At 44.0% G+C, this 24,589-nt stretch overlaps 1 protein-coding gene across 1 annotated transcript in view; it reads left to right on the forward strand.

The window, feature by feature from the left end:
* The window catches only part of sfmbt2 (Scm like with four mbt domains 2), a 228,546-nt gene that overhangs the window by 11,738 nt on the left and 192,219 nt on the right, over nucleotides 1-24,589 (forward strand). Inside the window, exons 2-4 of the mRNA XM_086010750.1 lie at nucleotides 2,508-2,687; nucleotides 14,391-14,485; nucleotides 23,943-24,183. Of these exons, the coding sequence (XP_085866876.1) occupies nucleotides 2,543-2,687; nucleotides 14,391-14,485; nucleotides 23,943-24,183 (481 nt within the window). The 5' untranslated portion in view covers nucleotides 2,508-2,542. The remainder of the gene's footprint in view (nucleotides 1-2,507; nucleotides 2,688-14,390; nucleotides 14,486-23,942; nucleotides 24,184-24,589) is intronic.

A 24,589-nucleotide genomic window follows, 5' to 3' on the forward strand; every position in this document is an offset into this window, starting at 1 on the left:
ACAGCAACAAAATCAGTGCAAAGTGTGAAGCTTGTGCATTTTATGTGACTAACTGGCAATGCACAGAGAATAATGATACCCCAGAGTGATTGCAGCTCAATAATCTCCTTTGAAGAGTCCAGAAAACATCATGAATGGTGAACATGAAGTTCTTGTGGTTTATAACCGTGGTTCTCAAAGATTTTTGGTTGAAGGACACTCTTCAAATTGATTAGTAATCATGGACCGCCCCCCATCTAAATTTTAATACTCAGAATATGAAAGTGCTGCATGTAAAGTGTGTTTTAATAATGCTTCGAAGAAAACAGGTATTTACTTACTGTTATCAGCGAGATGGGTCTGCCGGCTTCTCACACCAGTTCTGGGCACGCCACAGCAACCGATGGCCACCATTTGCCGCTTAGTGCCGGACAGTTTTTAAAGCCGTCCGCAGGCTGGACAAGGTGAGTGAGGGCACGAGCACCCGCGCACGTGCTGGGACGCTGCTGGAAGCGCGACTCACCGCCACACTGTCCCTCTGGCACGTTCTGTAACAGCTGCGCTGTGGGATTGTACGTGTTTGCGTGATCACGTTCGGGCGCGTGTTTGAAGGGCCCCCGCAGGTGCTCTGATCACGTGTCAGGAGGGTGGCACAGGGTCGCGGCGCCAGGGAGAGGAATCGGCTCGACCTGCAGGGCGCGCTTGTTGCAAAGCGAGGGAGAGCTGTGGGCCTCTGAGGCGGTGGGCCCAGCCATTGAGAATAGTTCGTAAGAACTGAATCAGTGTCGGTTTTTGTGGTAAACCACTGTTTGTATTCCACTGTGTACATGCCTCGGCTGACTCCTCCCACAAGTCCTAGTATAAAGGTGACTGCTCCCCAGCCCTTTGTATTTCTGGACCGGTCGACCACTCGAGACAGACCTTCATTCTTTTGTTAATAAAAGCCTTTAGTAACTCTCAGTCTTTTATGAGTAATTGATAGCGCATCAGTTTTATAAAGAGGAGCAGGCTTGAAATTACCTCTGGTCACAGACCCCCTGGAACGTCTCTACGGAACCCCAGGGGTCCGCGGAGCCCAGTTTGAGAAACGCTGGTTTATAACTATTATTATCCTGCCTAGTGATGGCATTATAACTTTGAAATCCCTCCACTTATTTCTTTAAATAAGACATTCAGTGGAGGTCTTGAACAGAGTTTGACTCCTGCAATATTTTTTTGAGGGATAGGGTGAGGGTTATAATGATCACTGGTGCACTCCCTATAGTAATGTGTAATAACTCCACGTTAGGTTAACAATTCTGAAATAATCGCTCACAATTTATGAAGTAATTATCCACAGTTGAACTCTAGGAAGTAACGCAAAGGCATGTACACTGATTAAAAAAAGAAAGACTTGCATTCTATAGTGCCTTTCACGATCACTGGATGTCCCAAAGCACTTTACAGCCAATGAAGTACTTTTTTCAAGTGTAGTCACTGTTGTGATGTAGGAAATGCGGCAGCCAGTTTGCACACAGCAAGCTCCCACGAACAGCAATGTGATCATGACCAGATAATCTGCTTTAGTGACGTTGATTGAGGGATAAATATTGGCCTGGGACACCGGGGAGAACTCCCCCCTGCTCTTCTTCAATATAATGCCACAGGATGTTTTACGTCCACCTGAGAGAGCCAGTGACATTAGGCTACTGAATAACCAAGATAAGATGGGTTAATGATTCAAACTACAAAGACAACAAGTGTTACTAAAATGAAGCATGCTGAATTGTAGCAACATTTATTTGAACACTGCTACATGAAATAGGATTAAAAGCAAATGTGAACATAATTTCCACAGTATTCAGTTTAAATGAGTATTTTTCCTTAATTATATTAAGCTCTGGAATTCCCTCCCTAAATCTCTCCGCCTCGCTTTCCTCCTTTAAGAAGCTCCTTAAAACCTCCCTCTTTGACCAAGCTTTTGGTCACCTAACCTAATATCTCCTTATGTGGCTCAGTGTCAAATTTTGTTTGATAATTGCTACTGTGAAGCACCTTGGGACATTTTACTATGTTAAAGGCGCTATGTAAATACAAGTTGTTAATTATATTGAATAAAATTCCTGAGGTAGGAATTAATGGCTTTGATTTCATGGATGTTTGTGATGGTGGTGGTGTGGGGCAATCTAATCATTATATGCATTGTAAACTGACAAATCTTTTTTTTCTTCTTTTTTGTTTTGGTTGCAACACATATAAACGTGTCATTTTGAATTTGTTTTTTGCTAATTCAATGTCAGGCCTGTGCTTTATTCCTGAGAGAATTTTGATTTGGATGATTTCACACTTTAATTGTTAAGTCTGACAGACTACAGTATAGGAAATGCACCTGCAGCGCGATGCAATAAAATTGGTTAATCAAAAACAATGCGTGTTTAAAGTGGGGAGATTAAAATTTGTGGGTATTTTGCCTCCAGCTGCTCTGTTTGGTGTATATGAATATGATTTTTTTCTATTTTGTTTGTACTTATTTGACTGTTCTTCCACAGAAAAAGTTTGAGCGGCATGAACTAAAGCAGAGGAAATGGTTGAATGCTTCACACAGGCTTTATTGTCCTTGGAACCTGAAAACAGAAAGCCCTTGATTTCAAGTATGCAAGAACCAACAACTTTGTTTTTCGAGAAGACTCAAAGTCCAGCCAATTTAAACGGAGAGCAGTATGACTCAGGTACAAGTTCTGTCTGTGTGTGTTAATTTAAAAAGCCATCAAAACACCTGAAACAAAAGGATTTAACTTCAGTTACCGTTTGAACATTTAGGCCAGATTTTCAAAGCTTGCAACTGAACACAATCTTGTTTTCCTATGTCGATGGTTTCCTGATACATAGGGGGCGATTTTAACGCTATTTGCTCGCAGAAACCTGGCAGGTGGGCAGTTAAAATCGCCCTGGCTCTTAACTGTCCGAAAGCCGCCAAGATCGAACATCTGCAGTTTTAACCTGCACTCCTGAGCAGGCAGCAAGGACACACGCCCGGAGCCAGCAGGGTCCTCCTTTACATATACATGTTGCGGCCCAATGACCTCATTGAGACCCGACTGTAATTTTAACTCTGGCCTGAGCGGGGAATCCACCTGGAGTTAAAGTCAGGGCCTATAGTTTATGTTTGAAGAATAATAAGCAGTTCATGTTTGGTGTGGTGGGGGGGGGGATAGCTAAACATTTCATTTGGAAATATTTCCTATGTTGTCACATTGAAATATCATTGTCTGTGAAGCAAAAAATTCTTCTTCTCCTCTTAGGCAGTCCCTCGGAACCGAGGATGACTTGCTTCCACATTAAAAATGAGTTTGCAGGTGACTGATGAGTCCAATGCGGGACCTACAGTCTCTGTCACAGGTGGGGCAGACGGTGGTTGAAGGGGCGGGTGGGTGGGGTGCTTGGGTTGACGTGCACTCCTTGCCCTGCCTGCGCTTGGCTTCCCTTTGCACCCGGTGAAGAGGCTCGAGGTGGTCAGCGCCTTCCCGGATGCTTCTCCTCCACTTTGTGCGGTCTTGGGCCAGGGATTCCCAGGTGACGGTGGGGATGTTACACTTTTTCAAGGAGGCTTTGAGGGTGTCCTTGAAGCGTTTCCTCTGCCCACCTGGGGCTCTCTTGCCGTGCCGGAGCTCCGAGTAGAGTGCTTGTTTTGGGAGTCTCGTATCGGGCATACGGACAATGTGACCCGTCCATCTGAGCTGATTGAGCGTGGTCAGAGCTTCGATGCTGGGGATGTTGGCCTGCGCGAGAACACTGACGTTGGTGCGCCTATCCTGCCAATGGATTTGCAGGATCTTGCGGAGGCAGCGTTGGTGGTACCTCTCCAGTGCTTTGAGGTGCCTGCTGTACATGGTCCATGTCTCTGAGGCATACAGCAGGGCGGGTATCACTGCTGCTCTGTAGACCATGAGCTTAGTGCCGGGTTTGAGGTCCTGGTCTTCAAACACTCTCTTCCTCAAACGACCGAAGGCTGCACTGGCACACTGAAGGCGGTGTTGAACATCGTCGTCAACGTCTGCCCTTGTTGACAGTAGGCTCCCAAGGTATGGAAAGTGGTCCATGTTGTCCAAGGCCTTGTCGTGGATTTTGATAATCGAGGGGCAGTACTGTGGCCGGGCAGGTTGGCAGAGGACCTTTGTCTTACGGATGTTTAGTGTAAGGCCCATGCTCTCATACACTTCGGTGAAGGCGTTGACGATGGTTTGGAGTTCGACCTCCGAGTGAGCGCAGACGCAAGCGTCGTCTGCATACTGTAATTCGACGACAGAGGATGGGACGACCTTGGATCTGGACTGGAGGCGACGGAGGTTGAACAGTTTCTCGTTTGTTCTGTAAATTAGCGCCACTCCAGTGGGGAGCTTACTGAGGGTGAGATGGAGCATTGCAGCAAGGAAGATCGAGAAGAGCGTTGGTGTGATGACACAGCCTTGTTTGACCCCAGTCTGTGGTGGAACCGTTGGTCAGGATCACGGCTTGCATGTCGTCGTGAAGCAGGCGGAGGATGGCGACAAACTTTTGAGGGCAGCCGAATTTGAGGAGGACACTCCATAATCCCTCATGGTTGACCGTGTCGAAGGCCTTTGTGAGATCAAAGAAGGCCATGTACAGCGGTTGGTACTGTTCCCTGCATTTCTCTTGTAATTTCCGTGCGGTGAAGATCATGTTCACTGTGCCCCTTAGTGGGCGGAATCCTCATTGCGACTCTGGGAGGAGCTCTTCGGCCATTGGGAGAAGGCGATTGAGGAGGATTCTTGCGATGACTTTCCCTGTGGCAGACAGCAGGGAATCTCCTCTGTAATTACCGCAATCGGACTTGTCACCTTTCTTGAAGATGGTCACAATTACGGTGTCTCAGATCCCCGGCATGCTCTCCTCCTTCCAGATAAGAGAAATGAGTTCATGAATTCGTGCCAGTAGTGCTTCTCTGCCATGCTTTAGTGCCTCAGCGGGGATTCCATCTGCTCCTGAGGCCTTGTTCTTCAGTTGTCGGATTGCCTTTTCAACCTCATGCCGGGCTGGGTTGTGCTGTGATGGTGGCGGCTTGCATGCTGCGGGATGGAGTTGAGGACACTCGCGTTGAAGACAGAGTCGTGGTTAAGGAGATCTTCGAAGTGCTCCTTCCAGCGGGCACTGACTGCCTCTCTGTCCTTGATGAGTAGCTCTCCGTTCTTGGCCCGCAGTGGCCCTAAGCAAGTGCTGTCCAAGGTCTATTCATAGTGCTCTGTGATTTTATGGTGTTGTCATATATAGACCACTTTAAAAATAAAGTTAAGTATTTCCTGTTTTCAAATCTGAGGGGCATTGAGGCTAATTGGGTTTTGGAAAAGTGCTATGATGTATACAGCACACAGGTCTGCCACTGCAAATCAGAGAATGAGATTGCAGCTTATCAGTACAGTATTAGTGTTATAGCACATCACAAGTCTTGTTCCACTTGATTATGTGGGGGGCGGTGGAGGGAAGGTAGATTGGAATAGATGTGCGTGTTTATGGGGGGATTGTGTATATGTGTGTTAACTGTGTGGCTGAAAGAAACAAAAATAGGAAATGGGAGAAACGGTAAAAGAAGTGTTCAGATACCCTTTCTGCTGCTTTTTATTAATAGGCAAGAGTGGTAGAACCTAATTTAGTGCCTTATTTCCATCATCTGGATATACTGTGTAGTCTACTTTTAATTGACTTTGCATTATCTGATCATTTTTTAGCACGAAACTGCACTTTATTGCATTATTTATGTTGCTTAATTCAAATTATTGGATAATTAATTTTCTGCAAAAAATGACTCCATTAAGAAAGTCTTGCATTTCTATCGTGTCTTTCTCTGTTCGTCCCAAAGCGCTTTACAGCTAATGAAGTACTTTTGAAGTGTAATCACTACCTTCTGATAGAAAACAGAGAGTTGGAATAAACGGCTCGTTTTCGGAGTGGCAGGCAGTGACCAGCGGGGTGCCGCAAGGATCTGTCCTGGGACCCCAGCTGTTCACAATATATATAAATGATCTGGATCAGGGAATTGGATGCAATATTTCCAAATTCGCTGACGACACTAAACTAGGAGGAGGGATGGGCTCTGATGAGGATGTCAGGAGGCTACAGTGCGATTTGGACAGGTTGGGGGAATGGGCGGATACGTGGCAGATGCACTATAATGTGGATAAATGCGAGGTTATCCACTTTGGGGGTAAAAACAGGAGGGTAGATTATTATCTAAATGGCAATAGATTGGGAGATGGGGAAGTGCAGAGGGACCTGGGTGTTCTTGTGCACCAGTCACTGAAGGAGAGCATGCAGGTGCAACAGGCGATTAAGAAGGCAAATGGTATGTTGGCCTTCATATCAAGGGGGTTCGAGTATAGGAATAGGGATACCTTACTACAGCTGTACAAGGTGCTGGTGAGACCGCATCTGGAGTATTGTGTACAGTTTTGGTCGCCCCATCTGCGGAAGGATGTTCTTGCCATGGAAAGAGTGCAACGGCGATTCACCAGGCTGATACCTGGAATGGCGGGAATGACCTACGAAGAGAGATTAAATAGTTTGGGCTTGTACTCACTGGAGTTTAGAAGATTGAGAGGGGATCTCATCGAAACATATAAAATTATGGCAGGCCTGGACAGGCTGAATTCAGAGAGAATGTTTCCAATGGCCGGGGAGCACAGAACCAGGGGTCACAGTCTAAAAATAGCGGGCAAATCATTTAAAACAGAGATGAGGAAGAATTTCTTCACTCAAAGAGTGGTGAGCCTGTGGAATTCCCTGCCACAGAGGGCTGTGAAGGCTAATTCAATAAATATTTTCAAGAGAGAATTGGATATATTTCTGAAGGCTAAGGGGATTAAGGGTTACGGAGAAAAGGCGGGGACGGGGTACTGAACTGGTAAGATCAGCTATGATCTCAGACGAAGATCAGCCATGATCTCATTGAATGGCGGAGCAGGCTCGAAGGGCCGAATGGCCTACTCCTGTTCCTATCTCTATGTTTCTATGTTTCACATCCTTCCTAAAGTGTGGTGCCCAGAATTGGACACAGTACACCAGTTGGGGCCGAACCAGTGTTTTATACAGGTTCATCATCATTTCCATACTTTTGTACTCTATACAGATAGACTATCCCTTATCTGAAAACCTTGGGACCAGCTGTGTTTCGGTTTTCGGAAATTTTCGGATTTCAGAAGGTATTATTTCAGACTGGGAAACTCTGAACATTAAATTAATTTGGTAATTAGTATTTGTATTTAATATAAATTTTAAAAGTTCAGGCTACCTCTTGCGACTGTTCCATGTTTCATTCCTCTTCCTGCTTCTCTGTGCTGCCGCTCACAGTCTGTTTACAGCTCCCCCTGCTCCGTGTCTGAATTCCTTGACTTAGCGGGGGTCTGGGGCTCGACTGCCGCCGCCAGTTGTGGGAAAGCCGGATATCGGCTGACTCCTACGCTAAGCTGGCCCGCAAATCAGGTCAGAAAAGCATCGGCCGCGTCGGGTCATGTTTGGCGCCACTCGGGTTATGTCGTGCGCACGACTTACGCTCCACAAAAAAACTTCCGGTTTTCAGAGGTTTTCGGTTTTCAGAAGTGCGGATAAAGGATAGTCTACCTGTACCTCTATTCATGAAGCCCAGGATCCCGGAAGCCTTTTTAACTGCTTTCTCAGCCTGCCCTGCCACCTTCAGTGATTTGTGCACACATACCCCCAGGTCTCTCTGTCCGTGCACCCCCTTTAGAATTGGACCCTTTAGTTTATATGTCCTCTCCTCATTCTTTCAACCAAAATGTATCACTTCACGCTTTTCTGCGTTAAATTTCATCTGCCACGTGGCTGCCCATTTCCTTGGAGCAGAGAAGATTGAGAGGAGATTTGATAGAGGTGTTCAAAATCATGAGGGGTCTAGACAGAGTAGATAGAGGGAATCTTCAAAAATTCTTCATACATACAAGAATTTATCACTGACATTAATCCATTCTTGAGGTTAAAATTTACGTAATGAATAGAACTTAATTTTAGAGTTCAGGTATTGTTTTCTTCTCTGTTGTTCATGTTTGCAATATGAAAGGTTTATATGCATCACTTTGTATTGTCTTTTTTGTGGCAATGTTCATGTCTCATGCAAAAGTTGACAGTTTATCCTAATTTATGATTATTCATCAAGAGTTTCTGGAATCGGCGATCCGATGTGGCCTTTTATCTTGTGCGTCCTGCTTCTGTTTACATGTTAACTAAGAATGTGGCAGGGCTCCCTGATGGTTTAGCCAGGGGTTGCTGAGCCGTGCAGTCCTGGGAGGCTCCAGGTTTGCGACAACTTTGCTGATCTCAGCCAGGCCAATGGTAGGGACTCGACAAATGACCTCTGCGTCGCTTGGTTAGGAAGGAAGAGGAAAGAGGCCCTGTGACTGCTCTTGGCAGTGCAGGTATGTGTGTGGACCTCAAGCAAGGACAGAATCAGACCCTGCCATGATGCTCCTATGTGAAGAACAGACAAGCGATTGAGGAGCCAGACAGCATAATGATTGGGAGAGAAGAGGTAGAAGAAAAAGAAAACACAAACCATGTGGCTTGGATTTTACCATTTTAAAAATAAACAAGTATTTTTGTAATAACCATAAACTTCCCTAAACACATTTTCAAAGATCATCCTTCCCAATGTTGCAATAGTACTGACAAGAGTTCGGCTGTAAGATTTAAGACTTTATACAACATATGCTAGTTTACTTGTTAAAAGTAATTGTAATAAAAATAGTTACATGATGCATGATTTTATCAACAAAATACAGGAAACTCTCTTTTAACTGGCACTTAAATACAGTATCCGGAAATCTCTTAACCGGCAAAATTCAGGAGTAGGTTCAGGTAAGTTTTACTATATATTAGTGGCTGTGTAACCAGGGGTTCCTGCACCTGTGGCCGTGCAACAGGGACTCCTGGATCTGTGGCCATGTAACCGGGGCTCCTGCACCTGTGGCCGTGTACGGGGCTCTCATACCTTGGTAAGTATACCTCCTCTGTAATCCGGACTTTTTGATCAACCGGCACCACGCCGGTCCCGTCAGTGCCGGATAAGAAAGAGTTTCCTGTACTACAATTCAGGGACAGAAGTTTTCTTTAGTGCCTTTGGACCTGATTTTAACTCCAGTTAAAATGAGTGAAACTACTTGCCCCATCCGATCCCGCTGCTTTCCTGACGGGACCTACTCTTTTGAGAAGGCGAGGAGGACACTGCCCCAGGCTGGCGGGGTTCTGTTCAAATATACAGATTGGGGCTCGATGACATCTACGTCTCTGGATGCTACTCTCGATTTGGAGCTCACGCGCACCGTATCAACACCCCCCCCCCCCTTTAAAATCGGGGCTTTAAACCTTCTGAGTAGGCCCAAATTTTTCTTGTGGCAGAAGGCTAAAATGGTAGACAATGGCACCAGTTAAAAGCCTCTACCTTTTAACAGTGCCTTTAGTGGCAGATTGACACTGCATTAAACTTTTTCCATCCAAACACAGGCTAGTCAAATCAAACTGGCAAGACAAAAAAAGGCCAAAGCGAATCTCACCGCCTCAAATCCAATTTCTTGCCTTGTAAAAACAGACTGATAGCTAGGAAACCAACCCCTCTTATAATAAACTCCGCTGTCCACACTTCCAGTTAGCTCCTTATAAAAACATTTTTGCTATCTCATACACCCAAATACCAGTTGAACAAGGGTGCCTTGATAAGGCAAGCAACAGCTTCAGCTACCTATACCAGACTGGCAGCACAATGATAAAAAAATAACCCATTGTGCTACAATACACAAACTAACCGTTCCAATTCACTGTATTGGGCATGTGTCTTTTCCATTTAAATGTTCCACTGAAATCCAAGAAATAATTTAAGGAAGTTATGATGAACCCTTATAAAACACTGATCCGGCCTCAACTGGAGTATTGTGTCCAATTTTGAGCACCGCACTTTAGGAAGGATGTGAAGGCTTGAGAGAGGGTGCAGAAAAGATTTGAGAATGGTTCCAGGGATGAGGGACTTCAGTTACGTGGACAGACTGGAGAAGCTGGGGTTGTTCTCCTTACAGCAGAGAAGGTTGAGAGGAGATTTGATAGCTGTTCAAAATCATGAGGGGTCTGGACAGAGCAGATGGAGAGAAACTGTTCCCATTGGTGGAAGGGTCGAGAATCAGAGGACACAGATTTGAGGTGATTGGCAAAAGAACCAAAGGCGATGTAAGAAAAAACTTTTTTACGCAGTGTGGTTAAGATCTGGAATTCACTGCCTGAAAGGGTGGTAGAGGCAGATTCAATTGTGGCTTTCAAAAGGAATTGGATAAGTACCTGAAGGAAAACAATTTGCAGGGTTACGGGGAAAGGGCGGGGGAGTGGGACTAGCTGAAGTGCTCTTGCAGAGAGCCGGCACGGGCCGAATGGCCTGTTTCCGTGCTGTAACCATTCTTTGATTCTATACGCTTGAAATCAGCACATTGAATTTGGAACTGTGAATTGTGTAACAACAACTTGCATTTTCTGGCCACTTTACTGGAGAGAAGTCGTCCTAAGGCACTTCAGAGGTGCAGTGAAAAAATGGACAATGAGCCAAAGAAGATGATATTTGGTGCCTGTCTTACTGGCTAAATGTTTTGGCCCTTTGTCTCCCTCAACAAGACAGTACCACTTGCTATTTGACTACACCTGGAGTCTGTTTGCTCTACGTTGTTGTATTTCTTTGATTTTCATGCCTTTCTTAGACACACCAAGTTCGTTCTCCTGGACTGACAACTGCTTCTTGGAAGAATCATAGACTAATACAGCACAGAAGGAGGCCATTCGATCCATCGTGCCTGTGCTGGCTCTTTGAAAGAGCTGTCCAATTAGTCCCACTCCCCTGCCCCCTCTCCATAGCCCTGTAAATGTTTCCTTTTTAAGTATATATCCAATTCCCTTTGAAAGTTACTATTGACTCTGCCTTCACCACCCTTTCAGGCAGCGCGTTCCAGATCGTAACAACTCGTTGCGTAACAAAATTCTTCTTGTCTTCCCCCGGCCTTTTTTTTAACCAATTATCTTAAATCTGTCTCGTCTGGTTACCGACCCTCCTGCCAGTGAAAACAGTCTCTGGGTGTCAAAGATCATCAGTTTCTTCTTTGTGTCCCAGAAGAAATACCTTGTGGCAATTGGAAAAACAGGAGATTTGCTTAATTTATATGTTGTATATTTACAGTAGAACTTTAAGAATTTTGTGCATCAAAGATAACTGTTGTACTTGAGCAAAAGCAACTAATTGCGGGCATACACCATCTATCTGTGTGCTTTGATCGACTTGCTAAGTATATACACAATATGTAATGATAGCTGATAATATATTATATATATTTATTATGTTAAGTAGTAAAACATGAGGGTGATCAAAATAATTAACCTTGACTAGAATTACTGGAATCCAAAAAGGAAAAATAGTCTATGTTGCACAAGTGGAATATTTGGGCCACTTTTTGTTCTGCCCACTTAGAATTTTCCAATTGATCACATTGGCATCTTGTAGCTCTAATCCATTTGAAAACATTTTTTTTGGCCTCATGATCTGTTGTAAGTCATTGATGTGCTTTAAGGAGTTCTCAGATGTGCATGAAATATTGGAAACTTGATTTTTTTTGCAGTAATTTTTCATACATGTCAACTTTTGTCAGTGGTGATCATTATACTTGTTCTTTAATACTGCAGTTGTTGTGAATTGATTTTTCAAGTACTCTTAAAGTCAATGTGGAAAACTTGGATGTTTTGCTATTTGCCCTCAGTGAATGACATTTCCTGCTCTTTATTGTCTGTACGGGGCAAGTTATTTGCATGGATCTAGTGGTGTGTTTCTGATCGATAAAATGGTTGTTTTTAATAATTGCAAGTGACTTCTGATTGGATGCCTTGTGCTCACCTTGATGGAAATGTTTGTCATCACAGTGGGAGATTTGTTGGAAAACACTAGGCTGGTAATGTTCCTCAAAACAAGTTATAAACCTGTAAGTGTCAATCCATCTGCAATCTGGAAAATAACCTTCAAGATAACTATTACTTTAATATGACATTAGACTTCTATGTTGGGCGGCACTCTCCTGATGTTTGTATATTAATGTGTTCAACTGAATATTAATAATTAAAAATCAACAGGAAAAGTCCTGCTGTAGTGGAACTTACTTACCTGTACAAAAACATTTTTGGAAAGTAATCAAATGGAATTCCGCAACACTGAATACTGCCTATATCGTAGCACTGAATTTTCTTTTACAAATTATTATATTGCCATCAAATATGATGCTGCAATAAATATATTTTGGTCAGATTGTTTCCAATTTGAATAGATGTGCTTGAATTTATGCAACAACTAAAACAGCCCCTGGAGATGAGGAGGAGAATTGTTCTCTTTGCATGTAGTCATGGAAATTCAAATTAAAAATGTATGTTTCGAGGATGGTAATCCTAAGTGTGTGGTAGGGAATGATTGGAGCAAGGTGGAAGTTTACTGGGTTAGAGCAGTAGCATGTAATGTGGTGCTTAATTCATTGTTCCTTGGGTATATTTTCCTCATTGTATTTGTAAAGCAAACAAAGTGCATCAGTCTTTTTTCCTGTCTTTACTGGTAGAAACTGTTTCTACATTGTTGCTCCATTCTGAGTACTATTAGAACCTGAATGGGTATACTGGTGGAACAGTTTGATTTGATTGAAGTTTGCTATTTGATATAGCAGACCAGTAGGTCTCTAGAGGTGAATGTCAGTCTACCTGTTCCGATGAAACACACTGGGCCAGATTTTGCTGTAGCTAGACTTGCCCCTGCACCCTTCAGCTCAAAACATGTTTGCCCACTAAGTTGTTGAAAAGGCGAGCTGATAACGGCACAGCGAGGGGAAACCGTGCATCCGAGACCTGAGTGAACAGGGCAACCGTGTATCTGCTTAACCAATCGGATTGAAGGATTGAGAAATAAACAGCGGGAGGACTGAGAAGGAAGTGTAAATTAGAGTGATTTGACAATGAATTTAACCAGGTACAGAAAGAGAGGGAAAGAAAGATTGTATTGAGAGAGAGAGAAAAAAGCGACAATGCAAAAGTAAAATTTTTAATTTTTAAAATAAAATTTGATATTAAATTTACCACAATTAATACCTGAAGGAATGAGCCTCCATACTTTTAATAGTTAATTTTCAGTGCCAGAGAGGTTGATTGGCAGTAATAAACAATGATCATGTCGTTAAAAGGGTACTTGCGCATGCAATGGCGACTTAACTTTCTGTGGCGAGGTTCGTTCCTATCTACCGTGAAAATGCAGCAATTTCACAACCTGAGGCAGACGGCGAGATGTTCTTTCCGCGAAAACGATGGCAGAGCGGCGGAACGTGGACAATAATTTTTTGGATATTGGCATTAACCACGCATGTGCCCCTCGCCTGAAGTTTCTGTACCATTTATGCATAACTAACAGTGAGCGCCATTCGCCTCACCATTATTCTGACAGCAAATTCTGGCCCATAATCAATGTGTCTGCTTTTCAGTATTGTCAAAAGAAAAATTAGTATAGTGCAGTTACGGGCATAATATTTTGTTTTAAAAAGATGAACTGGATAGAGTGGTATTTGCAGTCCTAAAATTATGATAGAATTACTGGCCATCATTAAGAATAATACAATTTTTGATGCTTGGGTTTAGTAAACAGGGAATGAGCTTGTAACTGGACCTTGAAATCCTAGGCACAGGTTTGAAAAGGGATGTAAAAACTGAACATATGAAAGTCAGATATTTGGAAAGGTCATTCTACCAATGCATTGACTGTCCCGTCATGACACACAATTGTGTTTTAAATACTTTTTGCCTTTTACCTTGCTTGGTAGGTTATTGTAAATATTTCAGTGTTTGAATAAATGTGTTTCATTTAATGAGGTCCCTTGTTTCTCTGCTGTAAAATGTAAGCTTCTCTGATCCTTACTCGTAACTCCTCCTCCTGCGTTCAGTCGAGTTTCATTTTTTCTGCACTGCTTCTAATTGTGACGATTCTGCAATTTTTCCATCGCTGCATGTTATGAGGTAAAAGCTTACCTTTGGAAGTCTTTTCAAACTCAATTTTACAGGCATCAGTATCATTAATGTACAGATATTGCTGACTTGTGTAATTGGTCTAGGGTTCCTGCCAGGTGCAGAGCCATAAACCATTGGAATTGGTGCAAATCATCAAATTCCTTAAAACTGTGAAATCGTGCAATATCTTCATAACTGAGGGAGCTGCAAAGAACTTTGCTCTTGACAAATAGGTTTCTTTAGGTGCTGCCTGTAAGGTAGAAAAGTGTAATTCTGGGTAACTGTCAGGCACTTCAGTTTTAAAGCATGAAGTAAAGTAAATACAGATGCTGAGCATCTTCTCTCTTTTTAAACAGATGCAGGCTCTGGGGGTGAGGACCTCGACTTCAACTGGGATGAATATCTTGAAGAAACGGGTGCAAGTCCTGCTCCTCATAACTCATTCAAACATGTACGTATGTGAACTCTTGAACATAATGAAATTAATGGCCAATATAATTTTTGCCTCATAATCTGTAGTTTACAGTTTAAGAGCTATCTATTTGAGGTCATTATGCAAAGTATTTAATAATCTATTATGCTATGGTTTGTGGTTATCTGGATGTGGAACAGCAACAGTGACTTAACTCAAAAGTAAAAGCCTGGATTAATGCATACTTTATATTGAAAGATAATTATAAATTCATTCGGCCTTATTTAAAGATTAATTATCAAAGATTAATGTAGAGTATACATTTTAATTTTCTAGTTATCTACTGAAAGTAACATCCTATATTGTAATACTAATATACAGTAACTTATTGTGATACCTTACGCATTCAGGTACTCTCCCACCTACATGGTAGTGCCCTACTACACTTGGCATGCCCACTGTATATAACTATAAACACTTACTAACTTACTTATTAAAGGCAATGCTGTGATATAGCTGAAATAGCAAATGGCTGGTAGTGAGTTTAAAGCAGCCTTCAGGTTCTGCTGATCATCGTTCAAAGCGTCAGCATTGTGGTTTATGACATCAGCACCACTTCATTGAATGAATTATTGCCTTCGAGCATACCGTCTGGTATCAACTGAGCTATGTTTAATAAGTGACACTCAAAGCGACGTGCACACCTAGTAATCAAAAATTGGGCAATAGCAAAACTGACTGCCGCTTGTTTAGTAAACTACTTAATTCATTCCTTTTTGTATCACAGTGAACAGTTTTTTGTGTTTCTTTTAGAACATGCAAATGAAAGCTACTGAAACAAAGTATTGTTGCTCTTTTGATTTGCATATTATGAGTCTTCATCTGGTATGTTGGGAGTTTCCCAGATATTTTGGGTGTACACTGTGTGTGTGTGAAATTACTAATTTAATTATAATAGATACTAGGGCTCACAATTTACACTAGTCTGCTAAGCTGCACATTATGATACTGATCCAAGCATATAATAAAGTAGTTGAACTCTAGTGTTGTACCTTTTATGATAATTTTGAAGATTCAGTATTCTGTATCAGAAGCCTGCTAACCCCCAAACAGCAATTGCCCCACAGGCACTACCTCCCTCCACTACCTTCACCAGGAGGTGTTCTTCCCTCTCTCTCCCAGCACTGACTCACTCAACAGGCTGCCTGTTTGTCACTCAGTTATTCTGTCTGTCACTCCGAGCCAGAGAAACTTCTTTTACACAGAGAGTTGTGAGGCTGTGGCATTCAACTTGCCGTATTGGTGGTTGAGGCAGTAACCATGTTAACATTCAAGATTAGATTGGACATGTGGATGGAAGAAAAGGGGATAAAGGGATATGCTAACAGGACGGGTAAATGTGATTCGGTCTATTTGCTCACGTGCAGGGTAAACACCGATATGGACGGGTTGGGCCAAATGGCCTCTCTTTGTGTTTTAACTTCCCTCCCTGTTCCTTCTCCTTTAACAACTTCTCCCTCTCCCCAAGGGCATGTCAATCCCTTTTTTTTGTTGTCCAACAGCCACAGTGTCCATATTTCTGTGTCCTTTTTCCCCCCCCATTCCCTGGGCCACAGGATGAAATAAAGCAAGTCAGGAGTTTGTCTCTCTGAGACCGGTTCCTCCGCATATGCCTTTCACTTTTCTGTTTCTTCACTTTTTTCCTCCTCATCTTTGGCACTACTTTTCTCTGATTTCACTTTACCTGTTTATTTCTCTTGTTTGGAGAAAGAAAAAAGAGACAAGCAATGAGGAAGAAGAAAATTGACTGACATTCAATGGATGCAACAAGCACAAGAAAGTTTATTATAAACATAAGTGGTAACTCACTTAAGTTCTATAAAGTCTTCCTCACACAAAATATTAAAAATGGTGTTGCAGAAAGCAGGGCAGCTTAACAAGGCCAATTGATGCAAAATAGCGTTCGGACATCGCTAGGGGTGGGACTAGAATCCGAAAGGCAGCAGTCCCACCCCCAATGCGCCTCTTCAGGTAAGATCCCGGCCATAATCTTAAAGACCCTATTAGGTCACCCTGCATTCTTTCCTTTTCTAGAGTAAAGAGCCCCAGCCTGTTCAATCTTTCCCGATAGGTATAACCTCTCAGTTATGGTATCATCCTTGTAATCTTTTTTGCACCTTCTCCAGTGGCACTATCCTTTTTTATAATATGGAGACCAGAACTGTTCACAGTACTCCAAGTGTGGTCTAACCAAGGTTCTATACAAGTTTAACATAACCCCTCTGCTTTTCAATTCTATCCCTTTAGAAATGAACCCCTGTGCTTCATTTGCTTTTTAATGGCCTTACTAACCTGCGTCACATCCTAGGGTATTGAAAGAGGTGGCCGTTGGGATAGTGGACGCATTGGTTGTCATCTTCCAAAATTCTATAGATTTTGGAACGGTTCCTGCAGATTGGAGGATAGCAAATGTAACTCCGCTATTTAAGAAAGGAGGGAGAGAGAAAATGGGGAACTACAGACCTGTTAGCCTCATCAGTAGTTGGGAAAATGCCTCACATTAGTAGTTGGGGAAAATGCTGGAATCTATTATAAAGAATGCAATAACTGGGCACTTAGAAACTAATAGTAAGATTGGGCAGAGTCAACATGGATTTATGAAAGGGAAGTCCTGTTTGACAAACCTATTGGAGTTCTTTTGAGGATGTAACTAGTGGAGTAGACAAAGGGGAACCGGTAGATGTGGTGTATCTGGATTTTCAGAAGGCCTTTGATAAGGCCCCACACAAGAGGTTGGTGAACAAAATTAGGGCACATGGAATTGGGGGTAATATACTAGCATGGATTGAGAATTGGTTAACAGACAGAAAACAAAGAGTAGGGATAAACGGGTCTTTTTCAGGATGGCAGGCTGTGACTAGTGGAGTACTGCAAGGATTGGTGCTTGGGCCCCAGCTATTCACAATCTATATCAATGATTTGGATGAGGGGACTAAATGTAACATTTCCAAATTTGCTGATGATACAAAGCTAGGTGGCAGTGTCAGTTGGGAAGAGGATGTGAAGAGGCTTCAGGGGGATCTCGACAGGCTCACTGAGTGGGCGAGAACATGGCAGATGGAATATAATGTGGATAAATGTGAAGTTATCCACTTTGGTAGTAAAAACAGAAAGGCAGAGTATTTCCTAAATGGTGAAAGATTGGGTAATGCAGATGCTCAAAGGGACCTGGATTTCCTTGTACGTGAGTCACAAAGTGAAATAGCATGTGCAGCAAGCCATTAGGAAGGCAAATGGTATGCTGGCCTTCATTACAAGTGGATTTGAGTACAGGAGTAAAGAAGTCTTACTCCAATTATATAGGGCCTTGGTGAGACCACACCTGGAGTACTGTGTACAATTTTGGTCTCCTTACCTAAGGAAGGATATACTTGCCATAGAGGGAGTGCAACGAAGGTTCACGAGATTGATTCCTGGGATGGCGGGACTGTCATGTGAGAAGAGATTGAGTAAACTAGGCCTGTATTCTGTTGAATTCAGAAGAATGAGAGGGGATCTCATTGAAGCATACAAAATTATTACAGGGCTTGATAGGGTGGATGCTGGGAGAATGTTTCCCTTGGCTGGGGAGTCTAGAACCAGGGACCACAGCCTCAGGATAAAGGATAGGCCATTCAGGACTAAGATGAGAAGAGATTTCTTCACACAGAGGGTGGTGAATCTTTGGAATTCTCTACCCCAGAGGGCTGTGGAGGCTCAGTCATTGGGTATATTCAAAACAGAAGTCGATAGATTTCTGACTAGTAAGGGCATCAAGGGATTTGGCAATAAGGCCGGTGAATGGAATTGAGGCAGAAGATCAGCCATGATTTTGCCAGCAGTCCCACCTCCAAACCTGACCCCAGAGCTCCGGCAAAAATCACCCCCTATGTAAGGATTTGATAGGGTAGATGTAGAGAAGATCTTTCCACTTGCGGGGGAGACCAGAACTAGGGACCATAAATATGAGATAGTCACTAATAAATCCAATAGGGAATTCAGGAGAAACTTCTTTACCCAGAGAGTGGTTAGAATGTGGAATGCGCTGCCACAAGAAGCAGTTGATGAGCATAGATGCATTTAAGGGGAAGCTAGATAAACACAATGGAGAAGGGATTAGAAGGATATGTTTGTAGTGTATGTACTTTGCAGAAGGAACTATATTCTGCAGCCCCTGTATACTGCAGTACCAGTAGTGACCACCCCTGTATATAAACCTGTGTAGGAACTTTGCATAACTAGTTCCAGTTTGTCTCCACTCAGTAAAGACCTGTTATAACCAACTCCTGCAGTACGTGTCTCAATTACACACGGACATAATACTGGCGACGAGCAGATCCGAACTTACCTACAGTCTGCACCACCTCATGGGGATCCATCCCTGAAGCGAAGTTGTCAGAGGCCAGAAGAAAGAAAAAAAAATGATCAGAAGAAACGGGCGTCGACCGTGGGGCAGCCGCCTCTGATTTATCGGAGTGAAAGATTTGCAGGAGAGGCTGTCGAGAGCGGGGCTTGGTTACCCTGTCGATGGTGTTCCAGCTAATCGGGCTGGTGGCAGTTGGTAGTACACTGATCCTTCCTGGGCTGTGGCGGGCTAGAGCTCGATCGGGTGGCTTTTCAACGGGGCCGAGCAGCGTTGTCGGGAAGAGGAGAGAGAGAGAGAGGGTGGAGCACACAGGGCGCGGCCGGTGCTACGAAGCCGGGCAGCGTACAGACCCGAGAAGAGGGAGGAAAGTGTCCCGCAGGGTTGCTCCGACGACGGGGAAATAAAAGAAATTAGAAGCGCAGAAAGCCGCGAGGAGCTGCCGTTTGCCACGGGAACCGCGGAGAGCGGCGTTAGCAGCAGCGCGGGGGGAAGTACGCGAAGACCATAGGGCGTCGCCATCAAGGCATAAAACGCCAGCAACAGCGCTAGCAGCTGCGGAGAAGGCAAAGTGCGGGAGGCGCCATTTTGTTAAATTGGGGAAGAAGGCAAAGCGCGGGAGGCACCATCTTAGATTTCCAAGATGCTGGAGACTGGCAATATCACTGCCTTCGATAATGCAATAGAAGACTGGACCACGTATGTGGAAAGAGTCGAAGTATATTGCGAGGCAAACGAAGTAGCCGATGAGAAAAAGGCATCGGTACTACTAAACTTAATGGGCGCAAGAACGTGTGGCCTATTGCGGAACCTGATTACTCCAGCCAAACCGATGGCGAAGAGTTTTAACGAAATTGTTGATATCCTACAGGAACACCTAAATCCTACACCACTGCTGATAGCAGAAAGATTTAAATTCCACAGGAGAAATCAGCATAAAGATGCGAGCAATGCTGATTACCTTACGGAACTACGCAAGCTATCAAAGCACTGCCATTTCGGAGCAGGACTGGCAGATACCCTACGGGACAAATTTGTCTGTGGACTCCTGAGTGAAGGAACCCAGAAGAGGTTACTCTCAGAGAAAGAGCTGACGCTAGATAAGGCTTTCAGCGTGGCAGTATCGTACGAAGCAGCAGCAAGGGGAGCTGCGGAAATACAGCAAAAGCCACAGGAATACGGCACCCACGAAATGACACGGGGATTTGAAAAATGTTATCGCTGTGGCAGAACAACCCATGACCAGAAGGACTGCTGGTCCAAGGACAAAATATGCAGGCAATGCGGAAAGATGGGACACATTGCACGAGTTTGCAGGTCTGGGAAGAAGACTAACGACAACAAAAAGGCTACTAAGGAACAGTACAGGAAAGTACAAAAGATGACGGACAGTAGTTCCGAAGACCAGATGAGCGATAGTGAATCCGGGAACAAGAGACTAAGCTGTCTCAAACTTCACAACGTAATCGCAAAAGAGGATCACCGAACCATTTGGGTCACCCTCACGATAGCAGGGTCCCAAGTCAAAATGGAATTGGATACAGGATCAGCCCTGACCATCATGAATCGACGAGACTACGAGCGGCTATTCTCACACATACCCTTGAAAGAGACATCCATTGTCTTGAAGACGTATACGGGGCAAAAAGTATACCCCAGAGGGAAAATAAGGGTGCCTGTCGAATACAACGGCAAGGAAATACAGAAATTGTATCTGTACATACTGCAGGATGGTGGACCACCGTTATTGGGACGTGAACAGATCAGAAAGATAAGTTTAGACTGGCATTCCATTCAGGCACTGATGGTGGCTGGTAAAAAGGATGACGACGTCACACCTGGACGATTGTCAAAAATCTTAGCTAACGCCAAAGAGGTATTTCAACAAGAACTGGGAACTCTTAAAGGCGTAACCGCCTCGATAAAAATAGAAGAGAATGCAATTCCCAAGTTTTTCAAAGCAAGACCGGTACCGTATGCAATTCGCCCAGCCGTCGAGGCAGAGCTGGAGAATCTGGAGAATGCAGGCGTGTTATCTAAGGTAGACTGGAGCGAGTGGGCGACACCCATCGTTCCTGTCATGAAGAAAACGTTAAACAATAAGTCTGAGGAGCCAAGGAAGGTTCGCATCTGTGGGGACTTCAAGGTGATGGTGAACCCAGTTCTTCACACAGTACAATATCCTCTCCCGAGGATAGAAGATATTTTCGCCTCACTATCTGGAGGGAAGCGTTTTACAAAAATTGACCTAGCACAAGCATATTTGCAGATGGAGGTTGAAGAATCCTCTAGGAAGTATCTCACGATAAACACTCTCAAAGGTCTTTACCAGTATAATCGACTGGTATTCGGAGTAGCATCAGCTCCGGCGATATGGCAAAGAGCGATGGAACAAGTCCTGCAAGGGATTCCGGGGACTCTGTGTTACTTGGACGACATCCTAGTGACAGGTGAAGATGACAGTGAACACCTTGCCAACCTAGAGCAGGTGCTCACTAGACTAAGAGAACATGGGCTACGAGCCAACCGCCCCAAGTGCGAGTTTAAGAAACAGATATCGTATTGTGGCCACGTGATTGATGAAGAGGGGTTACATAAGTCCCCTGACAAAATTGAAGCGGTAGTTAAGGCTCCAGCGCCTGAAAATGTGTCGCAACTGAGGTCATTCCTCGGATTGGTGAATTACTACCATAAGTTTTTGCCGAATTTGTCCACAATTCTGCACCCACTGAACGCCCTATTACAAACTGGAGTAGCATGGAAATGGAGCGATGAATGTAAGCGGGCCTTTCAGAAGAGTTAAGACCTAATCACTTCAAGAGAAGTATTGGCTCACTACAACCCATCACTACCGATAAGACTGGCGTGTGATGCGTCTCCCTACGGCATTGGAGCGGTACTGTCACATAAATTCCTTGATGGTTCAGAGAGGCCGATAGCTTTTGCATCGCTCTCGTTAACTTCAGCTGCGCGTAACTACGCCCAGATTGAGAGAGAGGCCCTCAGCCTGGTGTGGGGGGTGAAGAAGTTCAATCACTACCTGCACGGACAGAAATTTACTCTATTAACTGATCATCAACCTCTTGTCTCCATCTTCGACCCTCAGAAGGGCGTCCTGATAATGACAGCACAACGGCTACAGAGGTGGTCCCTTTTCCTAGGGGCACACCAATATGACATCGAGTACAAAGGAACTAAACAGAATGGGAATGCTGATGGATTGTCGCGCCTACCGTTGCCGACGGTGGAAGATGCACCTGCAGTGGATCCAGTGGAGATATTCCACTCGACCATAGTCGAATGTCTACCTGTGACGAATGCAAACATAGAAAAGGAAACACGAAATGACCCGACACTCTCCTGGGTCTGTGATTTAACGGTGAAGGGATGGCCAGCACATGGCGAACCACTGTTGCCAGCATTCTCGCCGAGAAGAGAACAGCTGTCAGTGTGCAGAGGAACCTTGATGTGTGGATCCAGAGTAGTAATTCCACCCAAATTGAAGGATAGAGTGCTCAATGAGCTTCATGAGGGTCATCTGGGAGGGGTAAAAATGAAGAACTTAGCCAGAGCGTTTGTGTGGTGGCCGGGAATCGATAGAGAAATCGAAGAGATGACCAAGAGCTGTACAGGATGCCAGAAGGTCCAAAACGCCCCACCACAAGCCCCTCTACATCCATGGGAGTGGCCCTCATCTCCATGGCAAAGGGTGCACATTGATTTTGCTGGTCCCTTTATGGACTCGATGTTTTTAATTGCGGTGGATGCACATTCAAAGTGGCCAGGGGTAATAAAAATGTCCTCAACCACCACAGAAAAAACTATCACAGTCTTACGAACCATATTCGCCAGAAATGGGCTGCCTGAACAGATTTGCTCCGACAATGGACCACAGTTTGTGTCTGAAGAGTTCCGGAGGTTCTTAAAGAACAATGGTGTTAGGCATTACACATCCGCCCCATATCATCCAGCCACCAATGGATTGGCCGAGAGGTTCGTTCAAACATTCAAGAAGGCTATCAAGGCAATGTGTAATGAAGACATACCCCTACAACACAAGGTGGATAACTTCTTGTTTGCCTACCGGAATGTGACACATGCGGTTACCAACCAAACTCCAGCCATGATGTTCTTCAATCAAAGACTACGATGCCGCTTGGATTTGGTTAAGCCAAACATCAGAAGAGATGTGGAGAACAGGTAGTTTCAGAATATGAATGAAAGGCCGACCAGGAGTTTTAAGATAGGTCAACCAGTTTTGGCCCGGGACTACCGCACAGAGAAATGGCAGCCAGGAACGATCTGTACACGGCAAGGACCTCTAATGTATACCGTGGACGTTGGAGAGAGCCTTGTAAGACGCCATGCTGACCAGATTCTCGAGTCACTGGAAAACGTCAATTCCACACCACGATCCGATACACCTGGTGATGACACCGAAGTACCAATTGCATCTACCTCAGAATCGGGAATATTGGAAGCAGACGAACCCAACAACGACGTTGATTCCAAATAACTCTGCCAGAAGAACCTGATACCCCAAAGAGGCGTTATCCAGACAGAATCCGGAAGCCTCCTCAAAGACTGAACTTCTAATTGCTTAACTTCAGCTAATGTATATGACAACTGTAATTGTAAATATGTTATTTAATTATTAATCGAATGTTATGTACTGTTTAGCTAAAAGGGGAGGAATTGTAGTGTATGTACTTTGCAGAAGGAACTATATTCTGCAGCCCCTGTATACCGCAGTACCAGTAGTGACCACCCCTGTATATAAGCCTGTGTAGTAACTTTGCATAATTAGTTCCAGTTTGTCTCCACTCAGTAAAGACCTGTTATAACCAACTCCTGCAGTCCATGTCTCAATTACACATGGACATAATAATGTTCATGGGGTTAGAGGAGGCTTGTGTGGAGCATAAACACCGACATAGACCTGTTGGCCCGAATGGCCTGTTTCTGTGCTGTAAATGCTAGGTAATATTCCTTTTATGGGGCGATTCTGCTCCAAGCCATTGTCTCACATAAACTGGGATTGATTATAAATTATAACTAACTTACTGAACAATTGGTATTTTCTTTTGCCCACAGGTTGAGATCAGTCTCCAGAGTAGTTTTCAGCCAGGGATGAAGTTGGAAGTTGCTAATAAAAGTAACCCTGATACCTATTGGGTAGCCACAATCATCACAACGTGTGGTCAGCTTTTACTCCTGCGATACAGCGGTTATGGAGATGATCGCAGGGCAGATTTCTGGTGCGATGTCATGACTGCTGACTTGCACCCTGTTGGATGGTGTTCACAAAATGAAAAGGAACTGAGGCCCCCCGAAGGTATGATTTCTAGATTATCCTCAATGATTAGGAATCACGGGAATTGACAGCACAAAACAGTTACAGTAGACCACAGGTGTTTAAGTTCTTAGACTTGTTCTGAGAAGAAAGCGCGAGAAGAAGAAAATTCCTGCTTAAGCAGTAATAAACTGATTCTGATGTTGATGTTTACGGTACAGTGCTGGGACAGAGTGATGGGAATGTTTCCTTCAGGGAAGTCGGCCGGCAGGATTTAAGTGAGACCGGGGAGTTGAGATAGTTTGATCCTCATTTCTGAAGCAGTGGGTGAGTTTTCAGCTCTCCTTGCTTACCTGCCTAGAGTTAAAACCGGGACCTATGGATAGTATAGAGTAGAAAAACATTGTCACCATGATGAGCCCAAATGTATATTGTATTTACCAGAGGC

The sequence above is a fragment of the Somniosus microcephalus genome, chromosome 17, assembly GCF_052327205.1.
Source record: "Somniosus microcephalus isolate GS21.2 chromosome 17, FLI_Smic_1.0, whole genome shotgun sequence".
NCBI classification, from domain to species: domain Eukaryota; kingdom Metazoa; phylum Chordata; class Chondrichthyes; order Squaliformes; family Somniosidae; genus Somniosus; species Somniosus microcephalus.